General features: G+C 44.6%; 1 protein-coding gene across 2 annotated transcripts in view; it reads right to left on the bottom strand.

Moving 5' to 3' along the window:
• The window catches only part of LOC112253025 (cilia- and flagella-associated protein 46), a 93,861-nt gene that overhangs the window by 41,805 nt on the left and 29,664 nt on the right, over positions 1-22,392 (bottom strand). For both annotated transcript variants that reach the window (XM_024424895.2, XM_024424886.2), the window contains exons 17-35: positions 18,009-18,121; positions 16,982-17,194; positions 14,372-14,597; positions 11,273-11,422; positions 9,741-9,851; positions 9,225-9,406; positions 8,633-8,764; positions 8,254-8,419; positions 7,973-8,039; positions 7,297-7,444; positions 6,424-6,607; positions 5,539-5,692; positions 5,375-5,437; positions 3,293-3,516; positions 2,902-3,039; positions 2,482-2,646; positions 1,530-1,678; positions 741-839; positions 535-610 (exon numbers count right to left, since the gene is read on the bottom strand). In XM_024424895.2, coding sequence (XP_024280663.1) covers positions 535-610; positions 741-839; positions 1,530-1,678; positions 2,482-2,646; positions 2,902-3,039; positions 3,293-3,516; positions 5,375-5,437; positions 5,539-5,692; positions 6,424-6,607; positions 7,297-7,444; positions 7,973-8,039; positions 8,254-8,419; positions 8,633-8,764; positions 9,225-9,406; positions 9,741-9,851; positions 11,273-11,422; positions 14,372-14,597; positions 16,982-17,194; positions 18,009-18,121 — 2,760 coding nt within the window. The remainder of the gene's footprint in view (positions 1-534; positions 611-740; positions 840-1,529; positions 1,679-2,481; positions 2,647-2,901; positions 3,040-3,292; positions 3,517-5,374; positions 5,438-5,538; positions 5,693-6,423; positions 6,608-7,296; positions 7,445-7,972; positions 8,040-8,253; positions 8,420-8,632; positions 8,765-9,224; positions 9,407-9,740; positions 9,852-11,272; positions 11,423-14,371; positions 14,598-16,981; positions 17,195-18,008; positions 18,122-22,392) is intronic.

Raw genomic sequence — 22,392 nt, 5'->3', positions numbered from 1 at the left:
TGAATTCTATTCAATCCCCTGGCCCTGCACCTCATGGAAAATATGGAATTATGGAATGAACTCAATAGGTTAAGTCTGTACATACTGTAAATGTAAAGGATTGTTCATGGGCTGCAAAACTCTGGGTAAAGGCAATGAAAAATACAACCATTAATAATGCACGTAAAAAAAGAAATGAGGATCATCGTCATGCCAGATTGACATGAGCGACGGCCATTTGAAATTTAACAAGCAACTAATTAAACTCTCATGAACCTGTGATAATGATGTGTTATGGGTTTCACATTAGGAAAAGTGCAGTTTGGACTTATATCCCTGTCTGTGTTAGACTGTAATCAACCTGTGCTGCTTGCCAATCAGGCTTTAAACTAGAATAAAAGTAGAATAAAACTAAGAACTACAGTAGTACAGTTATTCATTTCAGGGGTTATTTCGCTTTCTTTCTTCTCAACTCCAGGCCTATAAACCTGTACGGTGATAATACACCTTGTGTGGTATGCTTGTTCATTTCAGCTATGACGCTTTGAAACTAACCTCATTGTCCGTTTTGCCATTATAACCCATATACAGGCGGTTTCTCTCTCTTTGTAAAGCTATAGCTTTGCGACACCTGCAGTGAAATAATGCATGTACAGGAGATCAAAACCCTAGTAACAGAATCAGAGCAAACACTACAGATCTAATACAAATGAGTACTCAGTATGTAGAGGAGCTGGTGGAAAAGAGTGGGGCACACATACTCCATTTGTTCCTGCTCATTGATACCAGTCAGGCTCAGGAGCTTCTCGTGGTACACTGTAGACGTCTCCATATCCAGCTGAGAACAGCTCCTCACAATTCTAAAACGTTAGAATAAGGAAATACGATGGGGAAACTATTAGGTAATATTTCACAAGAAATCAATGATTCGGAAATGGGCAAGGATTTGGACCACACGTGGGAAACCTTTCATATTGGAATGTTTAGCTCTACACTGTTTTTCAATAATTGATAAGCCAAAAGTAAAAGCAGTAGCCTTAACTAACATGCACTGAGTATACCAAACATTAGGACCACCTTCCTAATATTGAGTTGAACATTTTTTGTCTTGCCCATTCACCCTCTGAATGGCACACATACTGTACACAATCCATGTCTCAATTATCTCAAGGCTTAGAAATCCTTCTTTAACCTGTCTCCTACCCTTCATCTATAATGATAGAAGTGGATTTAACAAATAACATCAATAAGGGATCATTGCTTTCGCCTGCATTCACCTGGTCAGTCTGTCAAGGGAAGTGCATGACAGACTGTGTTCTTCATGTTTTGTATACTCAGTGTATATGCACAATTACCTGGACACATTAAGTCTAGTCCTGGACTAAAAAGCAAGATAAATGGAGAATCTCCATTGAAAATGCTTTTTAGTCCAGAAATTAGCCTGGTGTTTGGTAAAACACCCCATAGACTATTTCCAGTGAAAGTAGCAGTATTGCACCTGTGCACGAACAGAAAGAATAAACTCTTGAAGCGAAATTGGCGTTATTCACCTGAGACGGTAGAGGTCAGAGAGGCTCCTTCTGTCTAGCAGGTCATGGGCAATGACTTCAGCCAGGTGCAGTATGGGAAGAGTCAGGTGGGTGAGAGAAAGAGACTGCAGCTCTTTCACCAGCAGGTCCAGGAAGAACAAGCTCTGAGTCTGCAGCCACCCAGACACAGGGAGAAAATGAAGTAAACACATGACTTAATCATTGCTATTTTGTTTCATTAACATCCTGCGTTTGTAATTAGTAATTTAATAAGTAGTTAAAGTGCAGGACAGCGATTACATTTGATGTGTAGAATGTGTAGGATAAACTTTGAGCCATGAACAATAAGACTTTATCCTCCTGTATCATGTGGTGATACAGCTTGTGGAACAGGACAGAGAAGAAAAAAACACTACAGTACAGCCTGATATCACATGAAGTGTTGGACTGGTCATCGTTTAGCATATTTTTCACACTGTGTAGGACTGCACCATCTGAGCATATTCTCATTTAATTTGTATGATTACCAAGCATAATTGTGTCACCTAATACTGTCACACTGGAGTGGCATAAGATAAATGAATCACCACACGTCTTTAATTTAAAATAAGCTTGTTTTTTTCTCTCTCTGACAACATTCTGATTTGCTCCCAAAACCAATCAGTAGACATCCTCTTCCAACCAACAAATTATGACTTGTCAAGACGAGGATCAATATTGAGTCAATGTTTCCGGCTTTCAAGCCCTCGACCCTAACCCGCCACGGCCAATTGAAACAGTCCCTGTTCCAATAATGACTCAATCATTTATATTCATTATGGACCAAAAGGACAAAAACAGACTGAAATAGGGAGAGATTACATGAACTTGTCAATTTTTGTTGCAAAACATTTTAGCATGGTGTGCCCTTAATGAACATGGCCCCATTGGGCTCTATAACAGGGGCAGTCAGAGAGAGCTTAGTGGTGCCTGCCTGTTTGCTGAGGCTGTGTCTGTTGATGCAGTGGGGGCTGGTGTCATATCTGAAGGCCTGGCGGACATCCTCGGGACAGTCGTACTGTGCCCACTCCTCTGGGCTGGAGGGCAACACGTCATCCTGTGGCCTCCGGGCTTTGGGCTTCTCCTCAGCAGGGGGTGGCTGTTTAAACACAGAAGAGCTCTGGTATTCCTTGGCCAAATATTCATTCCTAATTGCTTTCAGCTGGCAAAAGTGAACTGAAAGCAATTGAACTGTACAAATACTCTAAACTGCACTTTGGCAAGAATGTACAATGGTAAAATAACATATTGTATCATTCATTACTTGTCATTTGCAATGCTATACAATGAGAAAACAACAAAAAATAGCCATGGACTTCTCTGAAGGTGGTCAGGCCAGGGTGGTCAGGTCTACCTCTTTAGATTTTTTGCCTTTGTCCTTCTCCTTATCTTTGTCTTTTTTGGCTGTTGCAGAGGGACATGGCCGGGACGTTGGGACTAGAGGATTCTTCATCATCTCCTTGATTACCTCACATGCAGTTGCCATGGACACCTGCAATGGGAATGCACTGCTATCACTCGTCTTTTTGTTACCCGTAAAGCACATTTTTTTAAACGGAGAAACCGGTTTGTGGCTTATACTGTATGCATCTGATGGTATAAAACATAGTGAAATTACTGGTTCGTGTTCAGTAGACATGAAACATTAAGGTACTATCTGAACCTGTTGTCCATTACAAAATGTTTTGCTATGGTGTGCCCTCATGAACACAACTTAGGTGTGGTAGTTTTAAAGGAGTCCCTACCTGCCAGATCTGCAGCACTAGGCTATAGGCCCTAAGTAGGTTATGTTGGTGCTGGGGGTATGCCCTGTCCCCCATGACAGCCAGCAGAGTGTGTGCTCTGACCAGGCTGTCCAGACGCCTCACCTCCCTGAGGTCAGAGATACAGGGCCCAGACACCACCCCCTGCACCCCGACGTGGGACTGAACCTTCACTGGTATCAGCCCTGTCCCTTCTCCCGACTCATCTGTAAGGGAGGAGGATACACACATAGGGCCCGATTCAGACTTAAGAAATGTATGCCTTCTTACGCACGCCTTTCCTACGCACTACTCAGTAGTTGGTATTCAGACTTACCTTATGCAGATGCGTAAAGGGCTTTGCAGGCATGGTTCCCTTGCACGCACTGAATAAAAGTAATTAAACTGCTGAAAACCCTTCTACTTGCTAACAGATTTTCTGGTGGAGTTTTCATTCAATAGGGTTTTCAGTACATGTATCTAAAGCAATCCCTTTAAATTTGGGTACCTTTAGTTAGAATTTTCTCGACAGACTCACTAGAATATATAGAAAACGGTTCAGAATATTAGGGATCAATTCAAGAAATGTAGGACTAAATACACACATATTTGTCTCCTTGTCAGCATCAATTGGTAGATTTAAAAATATTCTGATCTTGTATATTACTTAGGGTTAGAAGGTATTCATGAATGATTAAAAATATATATTTGGAGAGCTTTTACACACTAAATATATTGGCGAATCAAAAATACATTGGTTTGATTCATCCTGAAGTTGCCATGTTCAATTGTTCAATAGTGGAAATATTGGAAGGTGAGTGTACAATAGGTGAGTGAACAGTAGTCATATGAATCTACCCTAATAATACTCACTCATCATGCGCTATGCTCCAGGTTTAAACTGCTACGTATGGTCTGCGTTCCATAATGACACAAATAGACTTACACGACCCCTATTGTTGCACAACTTGAAATAAGTTAGCCTAATATGATCCACTATTGCTAGCAATCCTAAGGAACAACCCCACGAACGTGACAGAGGAAATAAAGGTAAACAAACAATATAATGGAAACAAGCAAAAAATAATAATAATAAAATAACAAAAGAGACAGTAATACATGAATGTAGGGATAATTGACGGTGGCTACCGATAGTGGCTAATATTTAACACCATACCATTTTTGTTGTTGTTAGATACAGTGAAAAGTCTGGGCATAACTAAAACATTTTTAGAAATCATAAATCAGCTTGGTAGGTTTGACGCTATAGGCCTGTCATTTGCGCATGGCTACAGAAGCCTAAAGCTTTGGTCTCCAAATGTCATCCTTACATGTTATAAGGCCAGCATTTCATAAACTTCACTGTGGTGATAAAAGGTGACATGTTGATATGCTTCAGTTTGCTGCCATATGACTGGTTTCACATTTGTCTACAGCGATCCTAAGATCTAAAACGATTGTAATTTATATTTACAATCCCCTTACCCAAACGGCTTAATCCATTTACCTAGCTCTTATCAATTTGTAAATTACAGTGCATGGAGAATGGTGTTATTTCAGAAAAATTAAGTAGATGTTGTTCCACTTGGGACCAACAGGTTGCTCGACCTTAATCGTCATTTCATTGTGAGTAAAGGTGGTGGAATTATGAGCGAATTAAGTCAGAATGCGGCTTATCTGTAGACATACCTCTTAGATCTCAAATGGTGAATAGGATGCTATTCTCATGCTTAAGTTCAAGGTCGGAATACGCATAGAGAGAAAACTGCATAAAAAGGGAATTGCGTTCCAGTTACGCCTGCTTAAACTCGGGTCGGATTTCCCCACATACTGCCCACCTGGGTTCAAACACATTTTAAATCCTTAAAATACTTTCCCATTCGCTCTGGCCTGTCTGTAATGCTGGTGGCAGGGTTGCAGTTTTGAAAATATTCTCTTGGGTCCAGGCAAGCTCAATCGACCCCTTGCTAAAATATTTGAAAACATCTGAAATAGTATTCGAACCCAAGTCTGGTGTACATGTACAAGCACACACGCACCGCATTCAACATAAATGAGTAGACTCATCCCAAGAGAAATCAGTACCTCCTTGGGAATTTTCTCTCCTCTCCAGTTCTTTCAGTTTGCTTCCCTTGGAACCGGTCTTCTCTATTAATTAAAATGAAAATAACAAAAGAGGAAATTGTTTACGATTCTTCAGTAACTAAACAGACCTTCACACAAACACATAGCAATGACAAGAAACATACCATTGCTCTCTTCCTGGTCAGTGATCATGTGCAGGAGGATGTCGATAGCCCACTGTATCTGGTGCTGGGCATCAGAAAGGGGAAAGTTCTGACAGTACAGCCACTCCCCAAACTCCAACAGGAAATCCGCCTTCTGCCACTGACTCTTCACACTCTACACAAACACAACAAACCCATAAGGTTCACTCATACAAAGCTACAGCGTAAGCGATGCACAGAGCCTGGCTGCAATAGCACTAAGCTTCCACTAGATGCTGCTAGTGTCCCTTAGCTCAATAGGGCCACTTGGATTCAGACCTGCAAGGAACTGCGGCAATATTTCACATTTCGAAGAGCACACTGAAGAACTGTATGTATGTAACGTAATCAAAAGTGAAAATGCAAAAGTGAATGTGTGTGGAGTAGGTAGTGTGTGTGTGTGTGTGTGTGTGTGTGTGTGTGTGTGTGTGTGTGTGTGTGTGTGCTCAAGAATGTGTCTTCGTGTGTATATGTTTGTGCATGTGCAGTATAAAGTACTTAAGTCGTTTTTTTTGGTATCTGGTACTTACAACTTTTACTCCATTACATTCTTAAAGAAAATAATGTACTTTTTACTCCATACAGTTTCGCTGACACCCAAAAGTACTCATTAGATTTTGAATACTTAGCAGGGCAGGAAAATTGTCCAATTCACACACTTGTCAAGAGAACATGCTTGGTCATCCCTACTACATGATCTGGTGGATTCACTAAACACAAATGCTCTATGCCCACGCCGATGACGTGGACGTAGATTAAGGCAGCCCTCCGCACCTCTCTGATTCAGAGGGGTTGGGTTAAATGCGGAAGACACATTTCGGTTGAATGTATTCAGTTCCCCAGTTCCCCAGTATCCCCTTTCCTTACCAGTAAAGAAGTAATGGCATTCTGGTAGCAGGCCAACTGCTGTGGCATCTCCCCAGAACACAGCGCCACTCGGTGCCACATGTGGGAGCAGTAGAGCTCCCCTTCATCCTGGAACTTCTGCATGTCTATCACCACACTCTCCCCCAGCCGAGCCTTCACCAGCACCCGGTGCTTGAACAGGAGCCTTGGGCACAGTCATGGGGGAAGACAAGCACAGTTTCACATTCTCATGCCCTTTTCCCACCATCGTGCCAACCCAAACCATACTGTGCTGGCTCAAGACATTTTCTTTTCACATTGTCATTTCCAGCAACTATGTGGATGTGTAACCAGGCCAGCACAGTACAGCTTAACTTGGCTCAGTAGTATGAAAAGGGTATCACATTCTCACACATGGGTAACCTCACAGAAATATGATTGTGATAATGGCCATGAAAATTCATATTCATATTTCCTTTTTAAGGGCATAATTTCCTCCAGTTAAACTATCAAGACCTAATGTTTTCATTACTAAGGATTTGATGCTCTGAAAAGCCCTCGCAAAAGCTGAACCCCCCCCCCCACAAAAAAAAAAAAATTGTTTAAGCAAAAGATTTTACAAATCAAACATATTTTATGCTCATTCACCCAATAAGGGTCAGGCTTTTTTGCTGAGGCCTCCATAATGATGGAATTGCCCATATCCAAAATATGACATTTCATAAAGCACACATACTTTTTTATAGCGTCATAATCATATTGAGGCATATTAACATGCGTACAAATAAGCACATAGAAATGTGATGACGCCAGTGATAGGAGTCCAAAGTCCTGTATAACCTCCTCCCCCATTATTTTCCCCTATTCCCCGCATCAGTTCTCTCCAGCACTCACAGCCTGTGTCTGGTGCGGGGCATGTCTCTGATAGCCTGCTCCAGCAACGTCAGAGCTCCTGTCCAATCTGAGCTGTCTGCGTGGATGTGGAACAGCAGGCCGTACATGGCTGCTCTCAGGGTCAGGTCATCCTCAGGGCTCCCCATGCCTACACACGCACACACAAAAATGTATAGATAAACACACACAAGCACACATGCAAACACAAATGCACAGACACAAACAGACACAGAAAGAAAGGAATAGAGAATGAGAATAAAAAATCAATTGGATTCGCACACCAGTAGGCCATTAGATCTGTGGCATTTACATACAAGCAGTCACGTAGAGTAGCGTTTTTTTCCCTGAAGTTCTCTGTAGAGAGTGAATAGGTTGGGTGACAGAACTTAACAGAAAGTCAGGAAAATGCACTACTCTATGTGACTGCTTGGATGTAAATGCCACGGATCTAATGGCCTACTGGTGTGCGTAGGAATGTGACTTCATCTATCATGTCTACTAGTGGTGTTTGAGAGTGTTACAGCACAAGACAGGCCATTTTGGTAATAAATAAGCAAGCAGGCTTATGGAATTAAAGTCACGAACAAGATTATAGAATAAAAAGTAGTAGTTAGCTGAGAAGCAGCAGTCAAATGTTTGTGCGGTATGAACATTTTAAGTTTGTGTGGGGACTCACTTGAGGCTTCCAGCGATGAGGTCACAGACATCCCAGTCAGGGTAGCCCCTCCCTTCTCTTTCCCCTGCTTAAACCACCAGAGAAAATGAATAACACACATGAACACATCAAACCCCACTTGATTGAATAGGAGTATTTTTACAGTGACAGCACCAATGATACACATGCTGTACAGAAGCCAATGTGGAGAGGGGCTCGTACCAGAGAAACATGACAAATACGACAGGAGTTCGCTATAAAACTAGATCTGGGACCAGGCTAGTTCAAGATGGGGTTCTTACAGTTGGGTCTTTCTTGCTGGTGTGGACCAGGGCTTTCAGGATCTTCTCTAGAGGCTGTCGGAGCTGCTGTCTCTCCAGTGAGGTCTCAGTCAAGGGCAGGCAGTTGTTCCAGTAGTGGCGCGCTGTAGCCATACACAGGACAGAGTTACCTGCCTGCTCCGCATAGCTGAAGAAGAGAGAAAGCATTAGTTGCTATGGCACGAACGGATATGAAGATGGTTGAAATGGAGAGTAAAATAAAGACAGATCGAGAACAAGAGAGATAAAGAGACAGAGAGAGATACTGTAGTCAAAGCAACAAAGTGGAATAAAGGTAGACGTAGGGGAGACAAAAAGAGAACAAAGTAATGAGCAGGAATGGCAGAAAACAGAAACTAACCTGACACTGGACTGGAGCATCTGCAAGGCTTCTCTGTAACTGTGAGGATGTCCATTTGACTTGTGGACCATGCTCAATCCTCTTAGACATGCAGCATTGCTCAACATCTCCTGCACGGCCGACTGGCTGTAACTTGAAAAGGTCAAACATTTTTTAATTAAATAAGCTGACAAATTTTCCATTCAGAGAATCAAGTCATCCACGTAGATGTAACGTAGATACTGACAGTCATCATTTTTTAGAACGACGGACTGTCAGAATCCTACAAACAGTGGGACCTTAAAGCCTTGAAGATAACAATTAACTAAAGTCATGTGATGATAGTATATTGCACATTGTTGTAACATAAAATGATTACTGAATATATGGTCCTGAGTATATTGTAATGTTCTCTTGTGGACACTACCGTAGGTGTCATTTGCACTTCAACTTGCTATGTAAAAAAAAAACACTTGATCACATCCCATATTTTGATTTAAAAGCAAATTGACCGAAATGGGTAGATATCAGGTAAAACATACAGGGAAGATCTGACCATTTCAGCCTTGGTAAAACAGATGGAATCAAAGTCACCATAGTGACCAACACCTACAGAGCATAGGCCATGACCCTCAACCTCTGAGTTGCAGCGGCCTCCAACTGCAGTGCATTGTGGCTGCAGGTCATGACCAGGTTGTGGTCCTGGGCCTGGTGAGAGAAGCAAGCCAGGTGTGTCCACACCTGAAGCTCGACAACAGGGTCACTCCACTTGCAGTCTGACGCCATGCGGACCAGCTAGAGGAGAGGATGGAGAGAGGAGAGGGGAGGGGAGCGGAGAGGAAAATAGTAGGGAAAGAGGAGAAGAGGAGGGAGATGAAGGAGACAGAGGCAATGAGTGCTCTGTCCTCTGGATCCATAGAACTGGGGTTTAATGATGCAAGAATGCAGGACGGAAACGCATACAGTCCTACAGGGCTAGGAAATGAAAACAAACAAATCAAATAAGATGTTAATTTGAGGAAGCATTTTTTTTGGACCAAATTCACAAACATAGGCATGAACAAACGCTCTGATTACCAGTACGGTCTCAAGGCATCTGTTGCCGCCTGGCCAAGAAAGCAGGACCTACCGTAGAGAGACTAGGGACAGAGAACTCTATCTGCCTGGGGTGACTGTTGCATAACAGCATTTCCACTCCTACCAGCACACGTGTCATGGCTAACACTGCCTCATTCTTACACTGGAAAGACAAAAAGAGATAAAGACACAACTGAATATTTCATCACAATGGTACCGTGGCTTACCAGTCAAAACCATAGAGATGTATTAACAATGCTATCTCTGACAGGCACAATCATACATGCACAGCATATCAATGAGACTGGCATTTGCAATGAATAAATGACTCCCCATCCCCTTGTGATACTGTAACTTGATTTAAAACAATAATTTACTGTATACAGACGGTTGGGTGATGAATCATATTTCTTCTCACATTAACACTGCACTGACTCAAGTCTGGGGGAATAACCACATTTTGTAATTTAGTCATTTAGCAGACGCTCTTATCCAGAGCGACTTAGAGTTATTGCATTCATCTTAAGATAGCTAGGTGACTACACCTCAGTTATAGTTCCCTCAAAGTAGCTATAAACAAAGCCAGTGCTAGTAGAGAAAAGTCAAGTGCAAGTTTTAGTCTACAAAAGGCAAGGGTGTTAGTTAGTTGTGTTTTGGGGGGGGTTCAGACATTTTTAAAAGATGGGCAGGTACTCTGTCCTTCAGATTCAGATCAACTTTATTATCCCACCAGGGGAAATTCATTTGGTCATGTGCTTTAAAAGACAGTACATAAAACATGAAACACAGAAACTACACAATAGAATTAATTCAAAGTGCTATAGCTCCACATTTAAAGTGAAAATGCAATATGCTGTATACTCGATGGACCAACAAACTATCTATTATACAGCCTAATGGCTGTTGGAATAAAAGAGTCCCCATACTTGAGGAAGTCTCTTTCCCCTTGTCCGGCAGCTGCTGTGACTGACTTTTGAGTGAAGGGGATGAGAGTCAGGGGGAAGCTAGTTCCTCCATTGGGGTGCCGGGGCAATGAAAAGCTTTGACTGGGCTGAGCGGGAGCTGGCCTCCCGTAGGGGTGGGTGGGCCAAGAGGCCAGAGGTGGCAGAATGGAGTGCTTGGCTTGGGGTGTAGGGTTTGAGCATAGCCTGAAGGTAGGGAGGGGCAGTTCCCCTTGCTGCTCCGTAGGCAAGCACCATCCTCTTGTAGTGTATGCAAGCTTCAACTGGAAGCCAGTGGAGTGCGCGGAGAACTGGGGTGAGATGGGAGAACTTGGGAAGGTTGAACACCAGGCGGGCTGAGGCGTTGCAGGGGCTCCACTGTGGAGTTGTCAACCGTGATGGAGAGGTCTTGGAACGGGCAGGCCTTCCACAGGAGGAAGAGCAGCTCCGTCTTGTCGAGGTTGAGTTTGAGGTGCTGGGCTGACAGCCAGGCAGATTCATAAACAGCTCATCATACTGACTAACTTGACTGAGTGAGTATGTTTTTATTTGATTTTTATCTAACTTTTATTTAACCAGGAAGTCCCATTGAGGTCAGAAAACATATTTCCCAAGGGAGACTTGGACTGTTATGTTACTGTACCTCATCATCAATGTCCAGCTTCTGTCCAATCTGCTGCTGGAGGAGCCTCTTGGTCCACACCCACGTAGAAATTACCTGTTTCCTCGCTGCGATAGGGACGCTCTCTCCCGGCATATTGCCATTAGAAAGGTGCAGTGCATAGTCACACAGCTAAAAGTCCATAAAGAGGGGGAAATAAAAGTTAGCATAGTAACCATAGCAGCATAAGGGTTACATTTACATTTTAGTCATTTAGCAGACACTCTTATCCCGAGTGACTTTGAGCAGCAATTAGGATTACGTGCCTTGCTGAAGGACACAGACAGATTTTTCACTTAGTCGGCTCGGGGATTCGAACTAGCAACCTTTCGGTTACTGGCCCAACACTCTTAACAGCTAGGCTGTCTGCTTTGCAAAAGGGTTCAAACTGTTTGCATGACCATAGCAGTTCGTAACTAGCCTAACCATGTGAATCTGCACAATACTCTTTTCGAATCCACATACACTCATAACCTTGGGACTCCATAGCCGGAGCTTTGCAGCTCTGAGTTCCACATATGACAGTATCTAGGGAAAATCCATTGCGTAATCTGAGTTTGTTTAAGTCAGCTATCTAAGACTTATCTGATATATAGGCCTATATGTTGAAAATGGAGAACCATTTTTATCTTCAGTTCTGAAAGAGAACACTTAGTTAATAATTCACGAATAAAGTTACTTCTATCCAGAGTATGTGCTGACGATACAGCAGACCCTTTGGAGAAAAGCAGAATAGATGGAGGAAATGGGATTCAATTGGGAACAAATGCACTTCATTCACATGAAATAGTTCAAACAAAGCACATCTATCTCTGTAAAAGATGGATGAATGTCAGAATGAGTCACTTGGGTTTCACACACTAGGGGCTCTAATTCCAAATCAAATCAAAGTTTATTTGTCACGTGCGCTGAATACAACAGGTGTAGGTAGACCTTACAGTGAAATGCTTACTTACAGGCTCTAACCAATAGTGCAAAAAAGGTATTAGGTGATCAATAGGTAGGTAAAGAAATAAAACAACAGTAAAAAGACAGGCTATATACAGTAGCGAGGCTATAAAAGTAGCAAGGCTACATACAGACACCGGCTGATTGAGGTAGTGTGTACATGTAGATATAGTTAAAGTGACTATGCATATATGATGAACAGAGTAGCAGTAGTGTAAAAGAGGGGTTGGCGGGTGGTGGGACACAATGCAGATAGCCCGGTTAGCCAATGTGCGGGAGCACTGGTTGGTCGGCCCAATTGAGGTAGTATGTACATGAATGTATAGTTAAAGTGGCTATGCATATATGATAAACAGAAAGTAGCAGCAGCGTAAAAAGAGGGGATGGGGGGGCACACTGCAAATAGTCCAGGTAACCATTTGATTACCTGTTCAGGAGTCTTATGGCTTGGAGGTAAAAACTGTTGAGAAGCCTTTTTGTCCTAGACTTGGCACTCCGGTACCGCTTGCCATGCGGTAGTAGAGAGAACTGTCTACAACTGGGGTGGCTGGGGTCTTTGACAATTTTTAGGGCCTTCCTCTGACACTGCCTGGTGTAGAGGTCCTGGATGGCAGGCAGCTAATTTTGGCTGCCCCTAAGGCGGCGCTTTTGTCAAATGCACGGTATTTGTCAATTTAGGCTTGTAAAAACTGTCGCTCTGGCATTTGCCACCCCTTGCAACCAGGTTCGGCAATTTACCTGTCTAACATCAGCTTTCTTGCTTAATTAAAAAATATGTATATGTCCATATGCCCATCATGGAACGAGAGACTCGATGATGTCGGTGACCCTCATATTTAGAAATATTTAAGTTATTTTCCTGTCCAATTCCTTGCTTTCGATTTTATTTGATTAAAAACCAAGCCCGCGGTAGGCTAGCCTACTATAAGTCTGGTTCAACAGCAATGTGTCTTCGCATCTTTTTTGTTTATTCTGGCCATACATTAGCCAAGTAGCCTATCAATGAAAGGTTATAAAATATTCTACTCGTGAGAGTGCCTTGAAATATTTGAGGTTTTTGCCCTCATGCTTTTGCTTAATTCACCATTTTTTGGAGCTAATATTTCTTTCTTTCTGGAGTGAAAATGTGATGCGTAAAGACATGTTGAAGCCAAATAGAACAATGTAGACCGCAAATATGCCAAACATTAAACAAAGCAATGTATTTTACTGTTACTGCTATTATTTGTTGCTGTACATTATTTAATAAACAGTATCAATCCACAAAGGACTAGGAGCTGATGATATCGCAAAGACTGTCAATAGCCTAAACAACTTGAAACAACCGCATGCAGTACTAAGCCATAGAGAACATTTATTAGCCAGTGAGTGGTCAAACCCTCACCACACCTACAACTTATTCATCAAAACCCAGCCTTTCCTTGCCACCGCCAGCTATTACGCCCATGATTCCCGCTGTGAAAATATAATAAATATTTCAAAACAACCACAACTCAACAGCGGCTGCGGTAAGATTTACCATAGCGCTAGGTTAGAAATATTGATTTGTTAAAATAGAGCCCTAGTTGTAGAAATATTGATTTGTTAAAATAGAGTCCTAGTTGTAGAAATATTGATTTGTTAAAATAGAGACCTAGTTGTATTTAGAGTATTTCTGAAAAGCATAATGTATCAAAGTGCCTTGATTCTTTCATTCTTTGTGCCCCCCCCTTCAACAAAAAATATATAGGAGAAAGATACTGGAGATACTAAGATGTAAGGCAGAAAGAGTTTCAACAGCCCTCCAGGAACTTATTTAGAGATCACTTATTCAGAGAAACTTGGGAAACCTGAAGACCAGAGGCTGCCCTTCTGGAATACACAGGCACAGCTCTCTGATCCCTCAAACTGCCCAGCAGTAATACAGTCCAGGTCTCTATGCAGGTCCACCTCTGCCCTCTGCCTATCCCAATAAGCTCAGAGTGGGAGAGAGGGTGTTTGTTTTTGCAGTGCCCAAATTAAGACCTCTTCAGGGGAGGGAGTACCCTTGACAGCACATTGAAGGATAATAGAACCTGACTCTCTGCCAAACCTAATTAGCAAGTCACCTTTAAAATCTCCCATGGCCCCGTCTCCACACACACACACACACACCTCCAGAGCCTTCCGCATGTCCTGGAGGGCCACATGGTCGAGGGGGAGGCTGTGGATACTGCCTGTCCTCTCGGCTCCCTTCCCGGCTACTTTCTTCCTCAGCTCCCCCCTGCTTCCGCTGTCCTCCCTTCCCTGGCCAGTTCCCAGCCCAGCAGCAGACACAAACCAGGGCTGGATCAGCCCCTGGGCCACCGCATCACACAGCATAACCAACAGCACCGGCTCCCTGGAAACACAGAAGAGCATCATACTCTGTACATACAATCTGATGTGTGGAGACATATCACTGCAGCTAATGTAGAAGGAAAAGCTGTGTACATTTACAAATACTGTGCCAAATCATATGTGAAGAATGCAACAAAGATGCAGAATCATCTGGCCAAGTGCAAGTTCCCTCAGTGATCACAACAAGCAACCTCTGACAAAAGTTCCTCTCCTTCTATTCAAGGTGAAAATGATGAATCAGACACCCTATCGATAGCAACAGCTTCTTTTGACCCAAATGGAGGAACATACTGAGAGAAATGCTGATGAATGTCTTGCCCGAGCAGTGTATGCAACTAGTTCACCTCTGATGTTCACAGGCAATGTGTATTGGAAGAGATTTCTAAATGTTCTTCGCCCAGCATACACCCCTCCAACCAGACATGCTTTATCTATTACTTTGTTGGATGCAGAGTTCAACAGAGTTCAAGTGAAGGTCAAGCAAATCATAGAGAAAGCAGACTGTATTGCAATCATCTCTGATGGGTGGTCGAATGTTCGTGGGCAAGGAATAATTAACGACATCATCTCCACCCCTCAACCAGTATTCTATAAGAGCACAGACAGAAGGGACAACAGACACACTGGTCTCTACATTGCAGATGAGCTGAAGGCAGGCATCAATGACCTTGTACCACAGAAGGTATTTGCACTGGTGACAGACAATGCTGCGAACATGAAGGCTGCTTGGTCTAAAATGGAGGAGTCCTACCCTCACATCACACCTATTGGCTGTGCTGCTCATGCATTGAATATGCTCCTCAAGGACATCATGGCACTGAAAACAATGGATACACTCTACAAGAGAGCCAAGGAAATGGTTAGGTATGTGAAGGGTCATCAAGCTAATAGCAGCAATCTACCTCACCAAGCAGTGAGAAGAATAAGAGCATTACATTGAAGCTGCCCAGCAACACCCGCTGGGGTGGTGTTGTCATCATGTTTGACAGTCTCCTGGAGGGGAAGGAGTCTCTCCAAGAAATGGCCATATCACAGTCTGCCAATATGGACAGCCCCATCAAGAGGATCCTCCTGGATGATGTATTTTGGGAGAGAGTGATAAGCAGACTGAAACTACTGAAACCTATAGCAGTAGGCATTGCACGGATTGAGGGAGACAATATCACCCTGTCTGATGTTCAGACTCTGCTTGCAGATGTAAGAGAAGAAATACATACTGCCCTGCCCACTTCACTGTTGCTCCAAGCAGAAGAAACCTCAGTCCTGAAATAAATGAAAAAGCGTGAAGACTTCTCCTGAAGCCCATACACGCCGCAGTGTACATGTTGGACCACAAGTATGCTGGCAAGAGCATCCTGTTAGGTACAGAGTTCAACAAGGCCTATGGTGCCAACATATCTCATCAGCCACCTGGTGGAAGGGACTTTGTGGATCTGAGGCTCTTTCCCCTGTTGCTTCCACCATCCTCCAAATCCCACCAACATCAGCCGCCTCAGAGTGCAACTGGTCCTTGTTTGGGAAAACACACACAACAAGCACACAACAGGCTGACCAATACAAGGGTTGAAAAATGAGCCTGACAATGAGCCATCCTCAACAAGGTTGGAAAGTGACAGTGAAGATGAGGCCTCAGAGTCTGATGTTCAAGATGTGGACATTGAGGCGGTCCAGGGAGAAGACATGGAAGCTTGAGAAGAAGACAACCAAAGCTTTAGTTTCTAGACTATACTTTTACAGATGTATGTTGAAAACATTTTTGGGAGATGTGATGGATCATTGGGGATCATTCAATATTCCCTTTCTTTTGTTGTTCAGTGAAATCATCCCATGTGAAGAGTCAACTAATTTAATTAAAGTTCAATTCATAACTAAATAGTTTTTTTGTATTTCGATTGAAAGGATTTAATCATTTGCAATTATGTCTACTGTACTTATGATAAGGTAAAAGGTTTATGTTTCTGTCTCCAAATGATATGGTAAATATATCCAATGCAAAAAAACATCTACATTTAAATGGTATTAATATTAATTTGCATATATTTCCATTAATTCCCATATATTCCCGTTAATTCCCACGGAAAGTTTCCACCTCTGAATATTGCCCAAATTGTGCAACCCTACATACAAGTTTGATATTAAGGCAGAAGAAAGTTCACATGTTCGAGAAGGCATTTCGACAATTTTTAAATTTTTAAAAAATACGTTCAAACAGCTCTCCTGTGAAGTTGTGACTTGCGACATACGCCTAGTTTCCTGGATCGGGTCACATATGTACTATGTCACTAAAAGGCTGATGAGCATTAAGTGTGTGACAGCAACAAGCAAATGTTACAATTTGTAGTGTTTAAGTGTTTCCGTCCAGTGAGATGTTCCTCTTGGACTTACCCAGCGTGTCCGGTCTGTCTCAGCAGCTCCACGGCTCTCTGGAAGGTGGGCAGGAGGCGTCGCTGCTCCCCAACTGCCACCAGGTGGCTGTTGTAGTTCCATAAGTACACGGCTGCGTTGACCACCACCCAGGCCTCGCGAATCTCTGCTCCCAGCTCGGCTCCCCGCAGGAAGTTGGAGGTGGCGTAGGCAGATAAGTCCTGGATCCAATCTCTGGGAGTGGGAAGGAGGGGAACGATAGTTATGTTGTCTGCAGTGCATAATATATGAGAAAACAAAGGAAGTCACACTATATTTTTAATATACTGTATAACACACTACATATAACATATAACAAACTGGTGAACCAAGCTCCGTAACTACATATACACACTTGACTGGTTATATTGAGAACCACAAATAAGTTATAATAGTGTTTACATTTAATATAAAATGATATGCTGTGCTTTGTCCGTTTATCTGCATGTTTTGTTTGTTTGTGTGTGTGCGTGCGTGTTCGTGTTGATTCTTCCAGCCTTGTGGGGACCTAAAATACCCAAAAGTCTCCACAAGGATAGGACAACAAGGAAAATGTTCCACATACCCATGGGGACAAAAGCAATTTTAAGCTTAGGGGTTAGGTTCAGAGTTACAATTAGGGTTATGGTTAGAATTAGGGTTATGGTTAGAATTGGGGTTAAGGTAAGGGTTTAGTGGTTAGGTTTAGGTTTTGGGTTAAAGGTTAAGCTTAGGGTAAGAAAAATTGGATTTTGAATGGAAATCCATTTTAGGACAGAAGAAAAAAAACATGAGCGTGTGCAAATCTCCACCCGGCACAGCCAGAAGAGGACTGGCCATAGCCTGGTTCCTCTCTAAGTTTCTTCCTAGGTTCTGGCCTTTCTAGGGAGTTTTCCCTAGCCACAGTGCTTCTACACCTGCATTGCTTGCTGTTTGGGGTTTTAGGCTGGGTTTCTGTACAGCACTTTATGACATCAGCTGATGTAAGAAGGGCTTTATAAATACATTTGATTTGATGATGTGTCCTCACCTGTAGACAGCCCACTGTGGATTGTCCTCAGGGAGACAGAGTCCTCTCTCCTCAGGAGGGGCGGCTGGGGTGTTGAGCTGTACCCCCTCAGAGCGGAGCTTGTGTATGGTGGCCTGTAAGGGACAACCACGAATGATATTGATGATGACTTGCCCTCCCCATAACTCTGCCTCAAAGGAGCAAATAACACCACTCAGCAAATAGCAAAGAGACAAACGGGCAGCCACACAGCCATAGTCATCGAAGGCAGCAAATATAACTGGTGAACTCAGAGAACAATGATTTTAACACCTGTGGCTGTCTGACAACTAAGGTGAAATGTTTTGTGTACCGTTAAATGGGGTACTTTTTTATTTATTTTACCTTTATTTAACTAGGCAAGTCAGTTAAGAACAAATTCTTATTTTCAATGATGGCCTAGGAACAGTGGGTTAACTGCCTGTTCAGGGGCAGAACGACAACTTTGTACCTTGTCAGCTCGGGGGTTTAAACTTGCAACCTTCCGGTTACTAGTCCAATGCTCTAACCACTAGGCTACGCTGCCGCCCCCTTTGAAGAGTCAACCTCTCTAAGAACAAAGGGAAATAAGACAGATCTTGCTTCTGTTGTCTGTTTGAGTGTTTGGGTGATAGCCTACTGATTCCGTGAGCACCAAGCCTCACGCAACAATTTCACAAATTTGGCTGTTTTTAATCTTTGCTATGCTGTAATAAAGGCTTTACACTTTTTGTTAGACCAACCTCTCTGTTATTATTTATTTAGTGTTGTTTACACTGTTCCAAATTGTCAGAAAAATGATATTTATAATAATAATAATAATAACCCTCCTTTTTCTTTGATCTCCTTCTACAGACTCTCTGGTACACTTATCATTTATTTTGTGTAGTTTACATTGTTCCAAACCGTTAGAAAAATTATATTGTAATTTAACAGCACCTGTTTGGCACACATAGGCACACAGCGCTTGCTCCATACCTTATTTTCCACAACTAGTCAAATTTATTCCACACACCCGACTTCCCCTTTACCTCATTCGCAACCAAATAAACCTTCCCCCCGTTTCGAGTTTATTTGTCACGTTCTCTGCATTCATTTTGCTGTCACATGTGTTACAGTGTTCATAGTTTGATATAACCAGTTTATTGATGTGATCATGCTATAGGTCAGGCCCTATTGGTCACGTGCATGCGAAGAATACATGTGTCACGTAAAGAGAGCAAGGGTCGAAGGGAATATGTAATCTATTTCCTAAACAAATTAGGGATTTTGGTAACATAACTTTTCAGTCAGAAATGGATGTAATTATGTTGCAGCTTCAGCAACACAGACAGCGCTATACACACACTGATGTTCTGTGGTGGTCGCTGCAGCAGGGAGGAGAGAGAGGCAACTGGTGCTAGTCCCAGTCACTCGCTTAAAAAAAAAAAATGTAAACAGCGCATCAAGTCTTAGCCAGGCGGCACAATCAAATCAACTGCGGTCGGACTCCCTCAAGTCATGTGTGTCTTAATTATTTCATCAAACAGATCGCTTAAGGCATCAGAAAAGCTCAGTGCATATAGTTGATTTGATTAAAACATGTGTCTATGGATGGAAATATACAAGTAAAAAAATAGATTTTTTGGGGTCGGGGACAGCTGTCACGCCCTGGTCAAAGTATTTTGTGTTTATCTTTATGTATTTGGTCAGGCCAGGGTGTGGCATGGGGTTTTTGTAATTGTGGTGTGTTTGTCTTGGGGTTTTGGTGGTGGTATTGGGATTGTAGCTTAGTGGGTTGTCTAGCAAGGTCTATGGCTGTCTGGAGTGGTTCTCAATCAGAGGCAGGTGCTTATCGTTGTCTCTGATTGGGAACCATATTTAGGCAGCCATATTCTTTGAGTTTGTCGTGGGTGATTGTCCTTAGTGTCCTATGTGTACTCTCTGTTAGTTTGCACCAGATAGGCTGTTTCGGTTTCGTTTATTGTTTTGTGTAGTGTTCGTGTTTTCTTTGTTGTATTAAACATGGATCGCAATCGACACGCTGCAGTTTGGTCCGACTCTCCTTCATCACCACTAGAAAACCGTTACAGAATCACCCACCACCAACGGACCAAGCGGCGTGTCAACAGGCAGGAGCAGCCGAAAAGGAGATGCTCAACAAGGATCTCTGGTCATGGGAGGAGATCTTCGACGGGAGAGGACCCTGGGCTAAACCAGGGGAGTGTAGCCGCCCAAAGGAGCAACAGGAGAAGAGGCAACAGAGGCAGCAGCAACAGGAGCAGCAGCAGCTACAGTGGGAGAGGTTGCACCACCTGGAGATATGGACATGGGAGGAGGAATTGGACGGTAAAGGACCCTGGAATGAGCCTGGAGATTATTGTCGCCCCAAAGCCGAGCTGGAGGCAGCAAAAGCAGAGAGGCGGCATTATGAGGAGCTAGCACGGCAGAGCGGATGGAAGCCCGAGAGTCAGCCCCAAAAATTTCTTGGGGGGCTCACAGGGAGTATGGCTATGCCAGGTAGGAGACCTGCGCAAACTCCCTGTGCTTACCGGGGGCTGGAGAGACCGGGCAGGCACCGTGTTATGCTGTGGAGCGCACGGTGTCTCCAGTGCGGGTGCACAGCCCGGTTCGGTATATTCCAGCTCCTCGTATCGGCCGGGCTAGAGTAGGCATCGAGCCAGGTAAGGTTGGGCAGGCTCGGTGCTCAAGAGCTCCAGTGCGCCTGCACGGTCCGGTCTATCCAGTACCACCTCCACACCCCAGCCCTCCGGTAGCAGCTCCCCGCACCAGGCTTCCTGTGCGTGTCCTCGATCCAGTACCACCAGTTCCAGCACCACGCACCAGGCCTTCAGTGTGCCTCGCCTGTTCAGCGCAGCCAGCGCTTTTCTCCTCTCCTGCGCTGCTGGAGTCTCCCGCCTGTTTAGCGCAGCCAGAGCCTTTCTCCTCTACAGCGCTGCCGGAGCCTCCCGCCTGTTCAGCGCAGCCAGAGCCTTCCTCCTCTACAGCGCTGCCGGAGCCTCCCGCCTGTTTAGCGCAGCCAGAGCTTTTCTCCTCTCCTGCGCTGCCGGAGTCTCCCGCCTATCTAGCGCTGTTAGAGCTTTCCTCATCTCCAGCGCTGCCGGAGTCTCCCGCCTGTTTAGCGCAGCCAGAGCCTTCCTCCGACACAGCGCTGCAGGAGTCTCCCGCCTGTTCAGCGCAGCCAGAGCTGCCAGTCTGCATGAAGCAGCCAGAGCTGTCAGTCTGCATGGAGCAGTCAGAGCTGTCAGTCTGCATGGAGCAGCCAGAGCTGTCAGTCTACATGAAGCAGCCCGAGCTGCCAGTCTGCATGAAGCAGCCAGTCTACATGGAGCAGCCAGAGCTGTCAGTCTGCATGGAGCAGCCAGAGCTGTCAGTCCGCATGGAGCAGCCAGAGCTGTCAGTCCGCATGGAGCAGCCAGAGCTGTCAGTCTACATGAAGCAGCCCGAGCTGCCAGTCTGCATGAAGCAGCCAGTCTACATGGAGCAGCCAGAGCTGCCAGTCTGCATGAAGCAGCCAGAGCTGTCAGTCTGCATGGAGCAGTCAGAGCTGTCAGTCTGCATGGAGCAGCCAGAGCTGTCAGTCTACATGAAGCAGCCCGAGCTGCCAGTCTGCATGAAGCAGTCAGTCTACATGGAGCAGCCAGAGCTGTCAGTCCGCATGGAGCAGCCAGAGCTGCCAGTCTGCATGAAGCAGCCAGAGCTGTCAGTCTGCATGGAGCAGTCAGAGCTGTCAGTCTGCATGGAGCAGCCAGAGCTGTCAGTCTACATGAAGCAGCCCGAGCTGCCAGTCTGCATGAAGCAGTCAGTCCGCATGGAGCAGCCAGAGCTGTCAGTCCGCATGGAGCAGCCAGAGCTGTCAGTCTACATGAAGCAGCCCGAGCTGCCAGTCTGCATGGAGCTGCCAGTCTGCATGGAGCTGCCAGTCTGCAAGGAGCTGCCAGTCTGCACGGAGCTGTCAGTCTGTAAGGAGCTGCCAGTCTGCAAGGAGCTGCCAGTCAGCACGGAGCCGCCAGAGCGGTCAGTCTGTAAGAAGCCGCCAGAGCTGTCAGCCTATATGGAGCAGCTAGTGCCGCCAGTCTGCCCAGCGCCGCCAGTGCCCCCAGTCTGCCCAGCGTCGCCAGTCTGCCCAGCGCCGTCAGTCTGCCCAGCATCGCCAGTCTGCCCAGCATCGCCAGTCTGCCCAGCATCGCCAGTCTGCCCAGCACCGCCAGTCTGCCCAGCACCGCCAGTCTGCCCAGCGTCGTCAGTCTGCCCAGCGTCGTCAGTCTGCCCAGCATCGCCAGTCTGCCCAGCGCCGTCAGTCTGCCCAGCACCGCCAGTCTGCCCAGCACCGCCAGTCTGCCCAGCGTCGTCAGTCTGCCCAGCGTCGTCAGTCTGCCCAGCGTCG

The sequence above is a fragment of the Oncorhynchus tshawytscha genome, linkage group LG01 (assembly GCF_018296145.1).
Source record: "Oncorhynchus tshawytscha isolate Ot180627B linkage group LG01, Otsh_v2.0, whole genome shotgun sequence".
NCBI lineage: Eukaryota > Metazoa > Chordata > Actinopteri > Salmoniformes > Salmonidae > Oncorhynchus > Oncorhynchus tshawytscha.
The sequence above is the reverse complement of the archived record's forward strand: the minus strand, read 5'-3'. Positions and strand labels throughout refer to the sequence as shown.